This window comes from Solea senegalensis, linkage group LG14 (genome assembly GCF_019176455.1).
Source record: "Solea senegalensis isolate Sse05_10M linkage group LG14, IFAPA_SoseM_1, whole genome shotgun sequence".
Taxonomy (NCBI): domain Eukaryota; kingdom Metazoa; phylum Chordata; class Actinopteri; order Pleuronectiformes; family Soleidae; genus Solea; species Solea senegalensis.
In genome coordinates, this window is record NC_058034.1 from 19,604,547 (window position 1) to 19,621,418 (window position 16,872).

The window sequence follows — 16,872 nt, forward strand, 5'->3', positions numbered from 1 at the left end:
CGACAGATTTGTCTTTTATGAAAATCATCGTTAGTTGAGGCTCTAGTTGTTAACAACTTAAGTTTAAAGGTCTAAAAGGACAGTTTTGGGCCACTTTAGTGGGGAACAAAGCAGCTGAAAGTTCTAAGTTGTGTTCTAATTAGAGTTAATGTTAAATTGACACGTTTAGAGCAACAATGTAAAATACACAGCGTAGATGAAGAAGAATGTGGACGATCACATGATCCTGAGGTGTAACAGGTTAATGTTCCCACGTGTAAACTTTTACGATCAGTCTGTGGAAAACTCTATTTTTAGAGACAGGAAGCCGGAGCCGGAAGTCGTGTCCATGATTCAAACAACGCACCAGCGCAGTAAAGAATGGGTCATGGAAAACGAAAAGGTTAGGCGGCAGAAACAGATATTGCTTATGTGTTTAAATGACTGTCTTTACATTCGTATCAAGTAAACCAGGTAATCCCAAAAATTTGTTTTGTTTTTCTTTCCAAATGTTACTTAAGTTGCGATACATTCATGAACAAATATACCTTCAAAACAACTGATTCGCCTCTTCAAAAATACATTTAGGTGTAAAAAAGTCATATGAGGACTATTTTGTTTGGCACAAATTTGCCCCACAGCTTAGTAAGTGAGCAGTTAAAGGTCCAGTGTGGAACATTTGGGTGGATTTATCTTCAAAAAGGGCAAAAACTGAAGATAAAACTATGATTTTATCGATGAATTAACTCAGGAGCAGGGCTACAGGAGCCCACAGTGCACAAACTACACATCTTTTGAGTTGTAGTAATGCCTTAGGTGAGGGACATTCAGCTGGAACATGCTCATGCGATGTCAGCCCGACCATTTCAGTCGTTATAACATGTTTACACGTGTTTTCAGAGTCTGGTTTTGGTCAAACTAACACAATAATATCATAATAATTCGATTTTTTCCCTCTCTCTAATGTCACGTAAACGTAAGGAGTGCAATTATTCTGTCACATCTGCACGTGTTCTCGTCCAGCGTCGTCCTGTGGACGCAGGGTCTTGCCATAAAATATTAGAACCCCGTCATTAAAGAGCTCTGCTCCGTCTCAAACTCTTAGCGCTGAGATTTTCCCACGTCAAAAAATCACCGCCAGGACCTTCTGTGCCTGGGATGACGCTTCAGAAGAGGCCTGGAGCCCTTGAGCATGGCAGCGATCAGGCTGTGCCAACACACGGGCTCTGAACACAGATTTGATGAAAACCTTGTGTTTCCAAAGCCATTTGGAGCTTTAAGCTGTGTGGGTGACATCCAACGGGCTTTGAAGGCTTTCATAAACATTAGGTTTTTTAAATGGAGCGAGGGCCAAACATTTGCGCCTGTTAGGTTTCAACCACGGCGCAACAACACATCAAGTCATGTTTCCTTGTTTTGGTTCAACAAATCTCAGAAACACTGACATTACAGGCTGCGACTGCGAACGTCAAAAACCCTCCGTGATCGCCTGCTAAATGTTGTCTTAACCTCCGCCTTCACCTCCTCTCCACGCTCTGAGGTGTTTCTTACACTTATTACTGAGCCTGGCTTTAATCAGTTCACCAGGAGTTCACGCTCAGCTTTCCATCGAGGTCCGTTCAATTCAGGAAATAACATTTTTCAGTGTGTGACGGCAAGAAAAGCAGCAGCATTCCTTCAAATCTACTCGATTTTAAAGGCGGTTAAAGCTCCGTGTCCTCTGAAGGTTCTATCTCACTAAAATGATGAGATCACATCGTCTTTAATTAGGACATTTTAATCCACACCGTGCAGCATGAACACGGTGACGCTTGCGTTTCCATCGTGTTACGGTTCATTTAGGTACGGTTTGGATTGGTAAAGACCTGTGCGCAGATCCGTAGCGTACGCCAAGGGTGACAGCAACGAACGATGACATTAAACGATGGAAGTTGGTCTCTTTATATTAGAATGGACAGCAGGAAAGTCGGTCATCAGCTGACTGTCCTAATGGCACCGTACCAAACACTTGAAATATTGTGGTGACAGAGACAGGATGAAGGTTTAAGCTTCATGTAAACAATTTGTCGACTTTTGTTTCAAAAGGCCTGGGGGAAAAAAACGGTTTATCATTTGTTTAGCGTTGGATATGATTTGTGTTTTACTCTGAATGCTCAGAGGACAATGGAGGACATCTAATGTCAGGTGTTCTGTTTCTAACGGCGTGAACTCTGACGTTTCTACTGTGGCTATTCCTTCTACAACAGCACCATCATGTGGCTGCTTATGTCACTGCACATATTTGTACCAACACAAGTGAGAGAGAGACCTGTAGTTTTTGAGAGAATCTACGAGGGTCCAGGAATTCTGACTGTTTTTCTAACAGATCTATGAGAAAGTAAAATTTAATTAATGATATTTAAGTGATATTTATTATCTTATAATGAATAAATATGTCGCATTGAAAGAAAAGAAAGAAGCATAAATACTGATTTCTTATCGAGGACGTTTTGTTTGATGGGATTTATTTTAATTCTACAACTAAGACTTGACATTATCTGTGTGTGTAGAAGACAAAAGACGTCATGAAAAGTTTTGTGTTGACACAATTAATTTAAAATGTTTTTTTTTTCATTATCATTTTTCAATGAAAACCATTTTTATTGGAGATGAAGGACCAAACAGATTTGGGTGACGTAAGTTGAGAGGAATGACAAAAACTGTAAAAGCTCAAATTAAAATAACTCCTCTGTTCGGGCTGTTGAGCGTAATGCAGAAGGTAAACTTATCTGTTTCTTAAATGTGTCCTCTGTGTAGTGTAGAGACACAGTTTCCAATCACCTCCGGTCGACGCGCTGAAGACGATCGCACTCAAATATGGAACAGTGAGGGTTGAAATGCTTTTGATCGCTCGAGTCTCCCTGCAAAGACTGTTGAATTAAAAAATCACAGTCCAGTTCTCTGAGGAGACGCTCATCCAACACAAGCTTCACGAGAGCGTGGGGGGGGATTGGTACTCGATGTGTGTTTAGTGAAACTAGGTCTGCAGAACGAGAACGGTTGGACGAAGACGATGGATCTGACACCCAGCAGGCGATGGAGAAGACGAGAGGGTTGTTGAGGTTTCACTCTGCTGGCGGAGCCTCCGGAGGTTCCCGATTCACTGAGAAGAGAGGAAAAGGAAAAGAGAAGAGTGGGATTTTGTTTTAAGTCTGGAGGAAATAGCAACAGCAGTCTGTCACTGCAAAAACTCAAAATCTTGCCAAGTATATTTTTCTAATTTCTAGTCAAAATATCTCATCACACTTACTATAGGACAAAATAACCTAAATAGTAAGATAAAGTGAGATAAAGGAGCTTATTTTTAGACAGTGCATCTTGAATATCTTGTTAAGTGGAACAGTCTTAAAATAATCTTGCTTTTTTGACACGTCAGAAGGTTTTTAAGCTTTTTGTGTTATTTGTAAAAGATGAATCGTCTTGTTTCAAGACACTGACTTAACTTGAATTGAGACAACAAATCTGCAGGTTGTACTCAATTCCCTTGTAAGTCGCTTTGGATAAAAGTGTCTGCTAAATGACATATAATGTAAAACTGTAAGAATCCCCAACTTGCAATGCACAGTACAGTGTGGCTGTTCTTCTTATGCTGCCTAATATGAGTCTTCAAGACCTTTTGTCTCAAAATGCCAGTTTCTAATCTAATTTCAAGTAGGTGTTGGACTTAAATCTAGAACATTGTCACAATTATAGAACTAAAGAGTTGTTAAATACACTTGAAACAAACAGGATGTCAAAAAAAAGATGCTCCTTAGAGAGGAAAATACTATTTTTGAGCATTACAAGCTTATTATGAGACACAAAAACAACACAATACTAGTAAAACATAGATTTCACAGCTAATTTCATGTCTTATTTCAAGAAATCTTACCAAGAGAATCTTCACTTCACAAATGTTGTGCCCTTTTTCCCCAGTGTATTTTTTATTTGAAAATAAACACACATCATTATGGTAACGTACCTTCCTCTCGTGCCTTCATGCGAGCGACAAAGTTGTAGCTCTTGTTCCTGCGATAGTTCTCGTAAGGGTCGTCCAACGACACGCCCACGCCTTTATACTGGTCCCATTTGTCCCTGATGTCTCCTCCTTTGATTGGGTCCTGGATGCCCTGCTCTTTAGCCCCGAGGCCACCAGAACCACTCCAGCCTACAGCAGAGAGTAAACAGTCAGAGCATCTCCATCACAACCAATGATTATGTTTCACAACCTGGAAAATATTCACCTTTAAGAAGCTGAAAAAAATCAGAGAACAGAGACTCAAAACCATCAAAATTCTAACAAAATAGTTGATCATTTATTTAGCAATCAGTTAATACGCGATTACTCCTTGTAGCCAAAGGTGTTTGGTCCATAAAAAGACAAAGAAAGGGCAAAGAAAACAGGAATTGTTCACATTGAAGACAAAAAAAAAACAAAACAAAAAAAAAACAAACACTCAAAACTTATCAAATTGATGGGTTTGATCAAATTGATCAAAGTTGCTTGGTCCACAAAAGGTCAGAAAATACTTTTATTTTTTATCCACGAACCAAAATGATTCAGTTTTAACAATTTATTTCAGAAAATATTCATATTTAAGCAGAGAGTAAATGATAATAATCAATGATTCATTGCAATTTACAGTTTGAATTAAAGAAAAAAAACAAAACATACCCATCTTCATCAGCAGCTGATGTCCCTTGTTCTCCTCACCTAACCTGGTATCTGGGACCACTTTAGACGGAGCAGCAGCAGCAGCAGCCACTGCTGTTGTGGAGCTGCACAGAGAGAAGTGCGCGTCTCATCTCATCTGTTACTAATATGGAGTCACGTGTGACTGAAGGAGTCTGATGATTGTGACTTACCGAGGGGAGGAGCTACGAGATTTGGCTCCACGGCGTCTCTTTGAGGGCGAACGTGATCTGGACCTGGAGCGAGAGCGACTCCGAGACGACCTGGATCTGCTCCTGGATCTGACACAAGGAAGAGTCCAGATGAAGCATGTTACTACAGAGTGAGTGACTCATACTGAACAACAAGCAAGTTACTCTGCCCTCCAGAGAACCAGAGATATGGACACTGACTTTCATGAAAACATGGCTGCCGGCAGAGCCCCAAGCACCCACCTCATAATATCTAACACCAGTTTAAGTCTATCTGTTCTCAAAAAAAGAAAATAATTCTGTGGTATCTCATCACTGAAATGTGGCTGAAAAGTTACGTTTGTAAACTAAACTCTCTCCTGCACCAAAGTCCATAGAGAAAATCAGCATGTTTAGCTTCTGCTGCCTTTGATTGATAGGTTTGTGTCACTGAGGTAAATCTGAATGAAGTATTTTAAACACCAGATTTGACGGCTCAACCACTGCTGTGTGCCATGGTTTGAAAACGCTGATATTTTTTAATGGACATTTTAAAGATGCTACGACTGTAGCTTATAAAAAAATAACTCAGTTTTCACCTTCCCCTCATTCTTGAGTTCCTCAACATCAGAGTCAGACAAGTGAGTGTGTGTTTACAGACCTGGATCGTGAGTAGGAGCGTGAGCGGCTGCGGGAGCGGGAGCGCGATGAGCGGGACTGTGACCTGGAGGACTTTGAAGAGCGAGAGCTGGAGCGAGACGACGACCTCCCTCTGCTCTGAGAACGACTCCTGGACCGACTGCCTCCACGAGCACTGAAAACAAACAAATGAGTATTAAAAAAAGATTAAAATCCCTTCATACTCACTCTCGTAGGAGATGAGACTCACCTGTTGCGTTTCTCCTGGTCTTTTTTCCTCCTGGCTCTCATCTTGGCTCTGAAGAACTCGTACAGGCCGTTCTGCTCCCAGCCTTCACTGATGGAGGAACAAACCACAGCCACATGTCAACCCCTCTACCATCTACAGCGTCAGAAAGCCTACCAGTGTCAGTCAGTGTTAAAATAAGTGTGTGTACCTGTTCCGAGGCCGATCATGGGATGGAGGGCTGTAAAAAGCTTCGACAGCAGCAAGCAGCCGATCACTGGGAGGCATGGGAGGAGGCAGCCTGATGTCTTTAGGGTCCAGAGGTTTGTAATCGCAGTCCTCGAGCTGAGCAGGAGACAGAAGATTCATTTAATGAACGCTCTTTCTACTTCTTAACTGTTACAGCACTGTGTTTGGTTTTTCCATGACTATAATCCACAACAAGCAAAGTGTTCTTCAGGCGTTGGTGGCACTCAAGAGGACTAAAGTCATTTCTAATCTAATCTGATCTTTGTCAGTTCCACAACTGAAGATACCTGTGACCTCCATGACAGAGAACCTTCACAGGTCATTAGCAGAGATCAACAGATACATTTTATTACTCCATATATTGAGCCAATTTTCCTTTTTTTCCCTCCAATAGTAAAATATATAATACATACAACACAAATGATATATTTTATGTATTATATTATAAAACATTAGAGTCTAATGACTTCAATGGCAAGTTATTTAACAACACTGATGTTAAATGCCTATAGCTCCAATCTATGTTTTATGTCTGCACTGCCGTACTATTATATTCAGTATTTTCAATAAACAATAATGTATAAATGACACAGAAAGTTTTTGTGACTTCTTAGAACCATTTATCATGTTCAGGACAAAAATGTGTGGTTTTTCTTAAAATAACTTAATATATAATAATCTGCAAATGCTGATTATAAAAAAATAGGCAAATATTGGCCCAACTCATTAATCATTTGACCTTTATTTATTAGTTATAATAAAGATGGATAGTTAGTGGTAGTCTTCATTCAGCCTGTGTTACTGCTTCATTTATTTATTAATTGCATCATAAAGTAAATGTTCTATGACTTTTATTTTGAAATGCCGTGAAATATTAAACACAAATGGAATGTGGATGATATAATTCTATAATATATTATATATTATAGTGTGATATAATTTTAAATCGACTCACTTTGACCAGTGGGGCCATGAGACCGGCTGGCAGATCAAAGTATGGGACGTTTGGCACCAGACTCGGGTCGTCCTGGGCCGGAGGCTGCTGTCGATGACGCACGTGAGGCGAGTGGCCGTTAAAGCCCGGTGGGGGTGGGCCAAAATCTGGGTGCTGGCCTCCGCCCCAAGGAGGATGCTCCGCCCCCATGCCAGGCGGCGGGAGCCTCTGGTTGGGATGGTGGTGGGGAGGAGGAGGACCTGGCATTTCTGACACACACAGGAGAACACAGCTTAGAATCAGAGTTAAACATTTCTGACACACGACTTGGTTTTCTCCACCTCTCACCTCCGGGAAATTCTCCCTGAGGGAAGTCAAAGCGGTGCGGGGTGTACGGCGGCCTGTCGAAGTGGTGTCTGGGAGGGAAGTCCTCCTGCATGAAGCGTGGAGGGAAGCGTCCAAAGTTATGTGGTGGTGGAGGAGGCTGGTTGAAAGGCGGAGGCTGCTGGTGGGGAGGGAAGGGGCCTCTGAAATGGGGAGGTCTCTGCAGTGAGAAAACACAGTTCTTGATGTTTACTAGGGCTGTAGCGATGCACTAATCTCACGATACGATACACGATATTCAGCTCACGATACGATATATATCACAATATTCAGCCAACGATACAATTCGATGCGATTCGATGCGATGCGATTCCATCATTTTCTGAAGGATTTTAAAGGGACAGTGTGATTTTAGTGACATCTTGTGAGTGTTCCCTTGACTTGGGTTGAATTAATGAAAACTGAAAGCATCAATTACACAATATATGGCTCTGACTGGACAGAGAGTCTATAGCTTGCAAATGCTGGACAAAATAAAATCCTAAAAGACCTTTAACTATATATTATTATTAATAATATTCAGCTATGTGAAGACACTGATCATGTTGATAATTTCTCATAATAAATATCAACAATGATTTAACAAGATAGGAAACAGATAAATATCAATATGCCACGCTTTATTTCTATATTTTACTATACTGGGTCCCGGTCATTTTTTCACCTTTTTGGATGAAATCAACGGAATTCTGTTCCTCTGGTGCCCGCCAAGGGCTGTGGGATTATGATTTCTTTCAGTTTTTCCGATTTTTTTCACCCCTCAAAAAACTCAAGTGATTCTGGTTCTTAGGACCGGGCGGAGCGCCACTCTCTGCCCGAGCTCGAGCGCCTATTTTTGGATACCTGAGGGGTGATTTCAATGGCCTGTATCTCGGTCATTTTTTCACCTTTTTGGTTGAAATCAATGGTATTCTGTTCCGTGGGCTGAAAAAAACCCAAAAACTTAGATGCAGCTCACTGGTAATTGCCGCTATTTGAACTATTTTTAGAACAGGCCGGCAGGCGACTGGCGCCAGGCGACCTGGCGACCTAATGTTTACACAGTCAAAAATGTTTGTTCACATTTAAAGGCCTCTGGTTTTTGTGCCTTTGATTCTCGGGTCATTTATGACATATCTCTATGAAGGTCAAACTGTATCAAATCTGATGGTTCAGTCATTAAAAAAACATCTTTCTGAAGTCTAGAAACATGTACTCTAAAAGATAAAGATGCACACTCTCAATACAGAAAAAGACACAATGGCAAACAATAAAAAGAGTCTTACCTGCATGCGTGGAGGAAACGGCGGCTCTCTCTGGCCCCAGGGAGGCTGGTCAGGCTGGTTCCCCCAAGGTGGCTGCTGGTCAAAAGAGTTCCAAGGACCTGGTTCAGAGCCACCTGGTCCGCTCCAGGGCCCCCCTTCTCTGGGTGGACCTCCGCTCCAGTTCCCTGGGTCCCTCTGGTCGTTCCACATCCCCTCGTGACTGTTCCATGGCGGGCAGGGAGGGGGAGGTTGGTTCGGGTCGAAAGGAGGCTGCGGGAGAGGAAGACAAGTCGTGATGACTTTGACATGACATCAAGCTCCCAGACATTTCAAACTTCCAATTTTCAACATGACATTATCTCTTATTACTGATTCATGCTTAAAATGACTGAACTATCGAGGATGACTCCCTGATTCTTGACTTCTTGACGGAGGAGAGAAACTACAGATTTGTCCAATTTTGCCTGGGTGGATTTTGAGCCAAAACGCTTTTACTGCTACCGAGTTGGAGAAAGTTACAGGAGAACCAAGATTTGACTTTCAGTAGGAAGTAGGAGAGTGAGAAGATGGTGGGAGGGCTTAAGATAGACAGTTAGAGATAGAGATAAGTCCTTACCGGCTGATTGGGGTTCCACGGGCCCATGTGCTGGGGGTCATACCATGCAGGCTTGTTGGGGGCGATATCTGAGGGTCCACTGGTGTTGCCGGGCTCCTGTGGTCTGGAGGAAGCTCCATCAAACTCCCCTGATGGAGGACCTGACATGGCGGGCTTCACATCCCCTGCACGACACGCACACACACACACACACACAGATGTTAGAGAAGGAAATGTAATGTTGTCATCTAAATAAAACATGTGGCTGCACATATCTGGTTGTGTGAGTCTTCTCACCAGCTTGTGTGGTCATAGGTGGAGGTTTCTCAGGCTCACTGGGAGCAGCTAACTGTGGTACAGGGACAGGCTGAGGCTGAGGCTGAGGCTGCTGCTGCTGCTGCGGCTGATGCTGCTGCTTCAGGCTGGCGACAAACTCGTCGTGCTGGGTCTTCAAAGTCTGGATCTGCTGCTGGAAGGCGAGCTGGATCGGCTGCACTACCGCAGCGTACTCTGTGATGAGAGACGCCTGAGGGAGAGGAGGTGGAAAATATTACAAACTCTCGACATGATGCTCCAGAGAACATGTTCTTTACTTCAGATTATTTAGACAGAACATGAATTACCATGAAGTCGTGAGATCACCTGTGGTTACACTGATTCATTTACACACAGAAAGCTAAAACTAACAATAACTATTGTGACTAACTTCAAACCTCCAGTGCCATGACAGCAATTCTAAAAATAGAACTATTATTTACTATTATTTTACTATTTACAGCTAAAAGAACAGGGCCTCTATATCCTCATACAATGTATATTGAATCATGAGGTTTTAGGTAAAACCCAAACCTGGTAAGTATCTCCCATAGTGACATTAAAAATTATATTTTGAGGGTAAATTAAAAACTCTTTGGTGCTGTGTGTGAGTGCTGATCCCCTCACGTGATACTGGCCGAGGCCCAGTGCTGGATTCTGGAGCTGCTGGATTGTCTCGTCGTCAAAGTAACCGTTCTTCTCCCACAACTGCAGCAACTGAGAAGCAGAACGTGAGCAGGAATTACACGAGAATTACAACTTAAGACATGAAAAAAGGGCTCAGATTCTTACTAATAGATGACACCGGTATCTATCATGTCAATAATTTACTTTAGTGAGCTGCCACAGTAGCATTAATATTACTTTTAGTGATAAACCAGGTGGAAGAGATGCACATTTTAGACAATTTGCAGCATTAGTTGTGTGAAAATCTCCCTAAAGGTGGGCAATATATGGATATAATATCTATATGGTGACATGAGACAAGATATAGTTATTTGGAATAACGTCATATCATGATATGAGGGTATCTGTCATTACTTTTCCTGGTTTTAAAGGCTGCTGTGTTGTGATATACACTAAATATTATAAATCTTGATTGAAAAAAATGAATGGAATCAACAAAATTATCCATCCATCTACATATATATTATATATTGCATTTTAAACCTTGTTAATTGTTGTCATCGTTTCTAACACACGTAAATGTTCCTTACTTTAACATTAAAAAAAGCCAAAGAAATAAAGCAAGTATTATTTGAAATTAAAGGTAATAATGAATGTGTATTTTAGGATCATGTAATACAGATCATAAGCATTTTATTTTAGTGTATTTACAGTGTATTGTCACAAAAATAAACATCATCTGTAGAGTTAAAGCTCAAAACAGTGCAGCAGTGTGTGTAGACGTTTACCCGTGTGATCTTCTGCTGCTTCTCTTCCTCCACAGCCAGGAAGCTGGTGCAGTAGATGGGAACCACCACTTTCTGTATGGCTGCCAACAAATCCTTCTGCTGCTTCCTCTGGCTGAGAGCACACATTACACAAACACATGATTCTCATTTCATTAGATACAAATACACATATTTCCTCTTTTATTTGAAGCCCCAAACTGACATAAAGACTACGAAGAAGAAACACTCCTCCCCCAAGTCTGAGTTAAAGGGCCGTTTCACCCATTTTTTTGGCACTTGGTCAAATGAAGAATAAACTTGAAATCATTATGATGCTGCCAGAGTTGGATTAAATTTGACCAGTTTTATTTATTTAATTTTTTCAGATCTTTTACTCATAAAACTTGACAGAAACACAGTAAAGAGCAATGTCAGGCTTTTATTTGTCTTTGAAGGTAGTGACTTTGACGTTGACTTTTTGTCAATTTTATTTACATTTTTTCAATCCCGACGTCCTCTGTTGTGGGAATGAGACGTGTATCTCCAACTGTCTGAGGATAGAATAACACATTTATCCCGGGAAATTATCCATAAAAAAACTCAGGATGAAACTTTCAGCATTCAAATTTAATCGTCATAATAAGTTCATTCAAACTTGCTTTTTGGGGGGAAAAGTCAAAGACAGCGCTCCTGCGATTAGGGGAGCCTTCTTATAAATGTCAAACTCGTCAAAAAAATATCTCGTCACTGCCAGTGTTCAGGTCCTGACGTCACATTTCTGTTGGTGCTGCTGACTGAAGCCTGCAGTAAATGATGTCTTTATAAATGTGTGTGCGTTTAAATTAGCGTACCAGTGATGAAGAACATCATTGGTCAGATAGATGAGATGGAGGCGGAGCTCAAAATGTGCCCCATCCGTGGTGATGCGGTTGCGGAGATGTGATGTCATCACGTCGCAGTGCTGCGCGCCCTTGGCGTTGGTGAACATCCAGTTTTTCCCAGCCTAAAAAAAACAAAGAAAAACAATATGAGTGAGATTATTTTTCATCTCTTACTTAATAAACATAGAAAATCTCCATGGCGACGGACGACGGTCTCACAGAGATGGCGTCTTTGGTGCACGTGTCTATGATGGGCTGCAGCAGGTTGTCAAACTCTGTGATGTCCAGATGAGTTTCCAGCAGCATCTTTTGTGTCTGCTGTTCCATCGCCAGAGCGATCGCTGCTGTCACTTGTTCCTGTGTTGAAGACAAACGTCAGAAAATACAACTTAGCTGTTACTTAGCTGTAGGTCTATACAGCATAGTAATAGTATTCCTTTCTATTTGACTACAGATTTTGTTTATAGTAATTTGTTTAAAAATCTCTATTTTTCACAGTATATACAATAATCTGAAGGGCAAATGTTCCTTTTTGTTTCTGATTTTTGTACAATCCTGGACAGAACTTAGTAAAGTGAATCATTTCATTTATTTAGTAATAAGACAGATGAAGTCTGTGTGCAAGGTTATGCAGAACATGCTTAGAATACCTTGTGTTTTTTTGTATTTGAATATTTACTTAAATCCTTAAGTTTAAAGAATATAAATAGTCGTTTAGTTTAACATTGTGTTGTGATAACAGCTACATATTGTCAAGACAAGAAAAGATATATTATAAGAGATAATACTCATATTTATTTAGGGTTAGCTTCAGAGGAAAGGGGCAAGTAACCAGATTCCTCAATAAATAGTTTGCAGAGGTAAAAATGTCTTATTTTCCCTGGTTTATTAGTGTCTTTACCTGTCTGAGTGAGTGCAGATGCTGTTCCTGCTGCTGCAGATTCCACTGACTCTGCTGGATGAGCTCGTCGATGGAGGGAGCGGCAGGTGGAGGAATGGATGGTGGAGCAATCATCGGCATGGACAGAGGAGGGATGTCGACCACCTCATTAGTGCCTGGATTATACATATCTGCAAAAAGAAGAAGGCACATGCTTCGATTTCAGGGCTCAGGTTGCCTGCAGTGTCATATTCATATATACATAGTAGACACTGGTATTATTTCACTTAAAGTGACCTGTAAAGGTCAAATAAGATACAACAGCTTTCAATACAGCAGGCAAATGATTCGCCCAGCAACAAACCAAATGGGTGAAGAGCAAATTTTTTGAAAACATGCAACCAGCATCAACATAATCATTAAAAATCAATGTTTCCTTGTTTACCCTCTGGCAGCCATGTTCATAGTAAGACAACCTATGTGTTTTAAGCTCTTTACCATGAGTCATAAGCAGCAGCTTATACCACATTTCTGGTCGATACAACCAAGAAGACATATTTGTAACAACTTCAGGCAAAAACTTAAAAACGACAGTGCAGCACACAAATAAAAAACAACATTATAAGCTAAATTGCAAATGAAAACAAATACTTAAGCACAGGGATGAAAATGTCCAGCAAACAAATGTATGAAAAACAAAATGTTTTTCCTTTGAATTCATCTGCCAAATCTGGCTCCAAATCAATAAATACCTTCAGATTTATATTCCTCCCCATCGTGGGTAGAGGGATCTAAGTGGAGAAAAGCAAACTTTAATGCAGTGTAGTGGTTCTACATAAGTCACAGAAGAAGTGGATGCACAGCATGACTGTGCAGTTATTTTCTATCAGCTACAACTCTCCTGTCTCCTGTGAATGAAAAACTCTGTTAAAACTTTAGACCGAGACCGGGTCTGATATCCTCTAGGAAATCAATCAGAAGGTAAGAATATATTAAAACAGCCACCAGGGGGCAGGTCTCCCAGTTGGAAAAGTCCAGTTGAGGTGACATCTGTGGTAAAAATCAACTTCTTATTCTCTGGTTAGTGGTTTTAATCACTAGTTTTAGCTCGTCTTCTACAGAACATAATGTCAGTTTTGTCAGCTTGTCTATGTGGCTTATATTCAGGCTGACAATATGGGTCCCAACTTAGCAGGTTTGTCCGTGGTTTCCATGGTGGTTCCATGTGTGTTCACGCACTTCAATCCCATTCCTACTCAGCACCCTTTCCAGGCCACCTGGGTACTAATGGTGCTTTTCCATTATACAGTTGTAGCACGACTCAGTTCAACTCGTTTTTCTGCTCTTCCATCAATGATAGAACCTGGTACCTGGTGTTTTTATAGTACCTGCTCTGAGGGGGTTCCGAGCGAGCTGAGCCAATACTAAATTGTGACATCGACAGACTGCCGGTCACTGGTCAGAGTGTCGTCATTGGAAGAGTCATGAGCATGACGTCCAACACAAGAATCAAAGTAATCAATGTCCAACTGTAGATCAGTTAAAAAGAGTTTAAAATCCTGAAAACATGCGTTAAACTCCAACATTTAGCAAAGGAAATGTTTCAAAATTTCAATATTTAACAGGAGTCAACGCCAAACAAAGCTGGCGATCGTGAGCCCAATCAGTTTTAATCTTTATTGAACAGATTCTAATGATTCAGTACAACGAAAACAACTACTCTAACCGTCACTAGTTTGTGTCGTATATAAAACAACGTTACAGCACAAAAGTTATGGCAACCCTGCCCACGTTGAGTAGCTACTATGAAGTAATGGAAAACGAGAGGTCTGATACCAAACCAAGTAGAGTCGAACTGAGGAGTGATAGAACTGCTATAACGAAAAAGCTCCATTGGTGGGCATGGGCTGTAAGTGGGTAAATTATGGCCCCGCAGGTGAAGCTAATATAAACACAAAAGTCCACTCCAAAAAGAACACATTAAAATGACATGTGAAAGTCATTGTAGTCTCTGGCCAAACAGGAAACAACAGTTTTCTTTACATTGGTAAACAAACTGTCCTTAATACATGCTGATAAAGGACGTGAATGAATTTAAACATTTGAGAAATGTGTTGCCGCATGTAAACTGATGCTCTTTCATTAAGACTTCCTTGTATGTATGATCTTCAGTATCAAATGAACTGAACATCCCACCAACATAACTCAGCCATTGAGAGGAGCGGTGGAATGTCCTTTTAACTACATACGCTGCTGTTGCGCCATGGCCAGCTTGCACTTGTAGTAGCTGAAGTATTCTCCCCCAAACAGAAAGGAGAACTTGGGGTTGTCCTTCTGCTTCTCCATCGTCATCTTTTCAAACTCAGGCCCATTCCGAGCGACAAACTGGGCCAGTTTGTCAATGACATTCCTCAGCTCTTGATCTGGACCAGGGAAGAGAAAAAGAGTGGTAAAAAAATGTAGTAAGTTGTTACGGTCATCAGTTTTTATTTTGGAACACTTACTTCAGTTCAAATAGCCTTTGTGACATGTACGAAAAGTAGCCTTTTGGACAACTGTAGCATGTTTGCTAAAATGTTTATGAATATATATAATGTCCAATGTCAATTAAACCAATTAATTAACCAATAAATAATTTGTCGGAAAAGCTTTTATTAGTCTACAGTGTCCACTGAGTGGACCATGTGCCACAACACCGTTATACAGACAATTTAAGGCTGCAACTCGTTATTATTTTCATTATCAATTAAGCTTGCCATTATTTTCTCAATAAATTGAGCACATTTGTGGTTCCCACAATGTCAGAAATTGCTGAAAAAGTGTGAGTCTGAAAGTCTGATAGTTGAAAATGTATCAGATTTAATTATTTCTATGTTACAGACTACAAAGAAATCTGGAAATATTCATATGTAAGTTAAGACGTTAAAACTCTGAGTTTATTAAAAGAACAACAACACCTAAACCAAGTTAATTTATAATCACTTGGTAATCAATCAATATTTGGAGCTAGGGATGCACTATATTATCGGCACGATATTGGTATAAAAAATATATGCCTAATGACAAAAACAGTACTACCTCCTTTACTTCTATGCTAGTGTCCTTTTCTTTATGTATATTTTATTTGCACAATTAAGAAAATGTTTATCTACATTTGCTTCGACATTAGTATGAAAAATATTGTTAATTTTACAATAGAAGAGACTAAATGACCTGTGCATTTCAGCGCAGAGAAAAACATACATACACAGTGCTTAATCACCTTTCATAAAAACGAGAAAAGAAATATTTTAGAAATCTTTCAAGAACTTGTTTAATACTACAGTGTTTGTCAAACCTGGAAATGACGATGTTCTCAACTGTCACGTTGTCCACAAACCAAAATGATTGTTATGATGATGATTTCTTTGTTATATGGAGCAAATAAATCAGACAACATTCACATTTAATTTAGGGCAGATGTGGTATAAATCTTACATTGGGTGGTGGTCTAGTACATGTGTTTATAAAAAATGTATATATATATATTGGCATATCGGCAAATACTACAAGTACACTACTGTCCGACACCTTAGTTGCAGCCCTAATACAGTTTATCATACATTTATTAATAACACCTCTTAAATTCGGACTAATTAAGAATTCAATAGGTGTAATACTTTGAAAATAAGAATAAAAAAAATAACCGGTATTATCGCAAAGCAAAACGCGCAACAGCGGCTGGCTAGCTTTGTTTATACTCTTCTGTCATTATTATTAATCGTTAATCAAAAAATAACACTTTAAGACACATTAATCGCTGACGTTACTAGATTAATCCGCGGTGCTAAATGCGGCGGTTACGTGAGCTGCCCGTGTTATGAAGAGCAGAAACCTCGGTTAGCATGGATGCTATCCGCCGCTCAATGGAAACCAACACAATCGCTGCACCGTAAACTGCTCACCTTCGGGCGCGGTGGGTAAATCCATGTTTGACTCGAGTCACAGCGAAGCCGCTGAACCGACGTATATGTCCCCGAAAAAAGTCAATTTGTTTCGTATTCCGTTAAACGATCACAAAAAATACTCCTCGCATTTCCACTGTGAAACACACCGGAAGAACTCATATACAGAAACAGCGCCACGGCAAAAGAGCTGTGGAAGAACTCACAGCGCCGCCTGTGGTCAGGCGGGGAAAAATAAGATATAATTTCTTCAAATTTTCTCTCCAAAATTGCAGTATAGTACAGTCTTATTATAAATATTTTTCTATACTGTACTTTCACATTAAG

General features: G+C 40.4%; 1 protein-coding gene across 2 annotated transcripts; it reads right to left on the minus strand.

The window, feature by feature from the left end:
• Positions 1-2,425: 2,425 nt before the first annotated feature.
• On the minus strand, positions 2,426-16,715 carry LOC122780963 (calcium homeostasis endoplasmic reticulum protein). Of its 2 annotated transcripts, XM_044044412.1 has the most exons (20): positions 16,546-16,715; positions 14,851-15,024; positions 13,354-13,392; positions 12,623-12,792; positions 11,941-12,078; positions 11,692-11,843; positions 10,862-10,973; positions 10,074-10,163; positions 9,429-9,657; positions 9,153-9,316; positions 8,558-8,806; positions 7,257-7,452; positions 6,930-7,177; positions 5,937-6,070; positions 5,750-5,836; positions 5,522-5,674; positions 4,864-4,971; positions 4,673-4,776; positions 3,980-4,165; positions 2,426-3,121 (listed from the first exon to the last, which is right to left on the minus strand). In XM_044044412.1, the coding sequence occupies exons 1-20, from the start codon at positions 16,568-16,570 to the stop codon at positions 3,084-3,086; spliced, it is 2,796 nt and encodes a 931-aa protein (XP_043900347.1). In that variant the 5' UTR covers positions 16,571-16,715; the 3' UTR covers positions 2,426-3,083. The 2 variants fall into 2 exon arrangements, with proteins under 2 accessions (XP_043900347.1, XP_043900348.1); XM_044044413.1 differs by lacking the exon at positions 13,354-13,392.
• Positions 16,716-16,872: the final 157 nt, after the last annotated feature.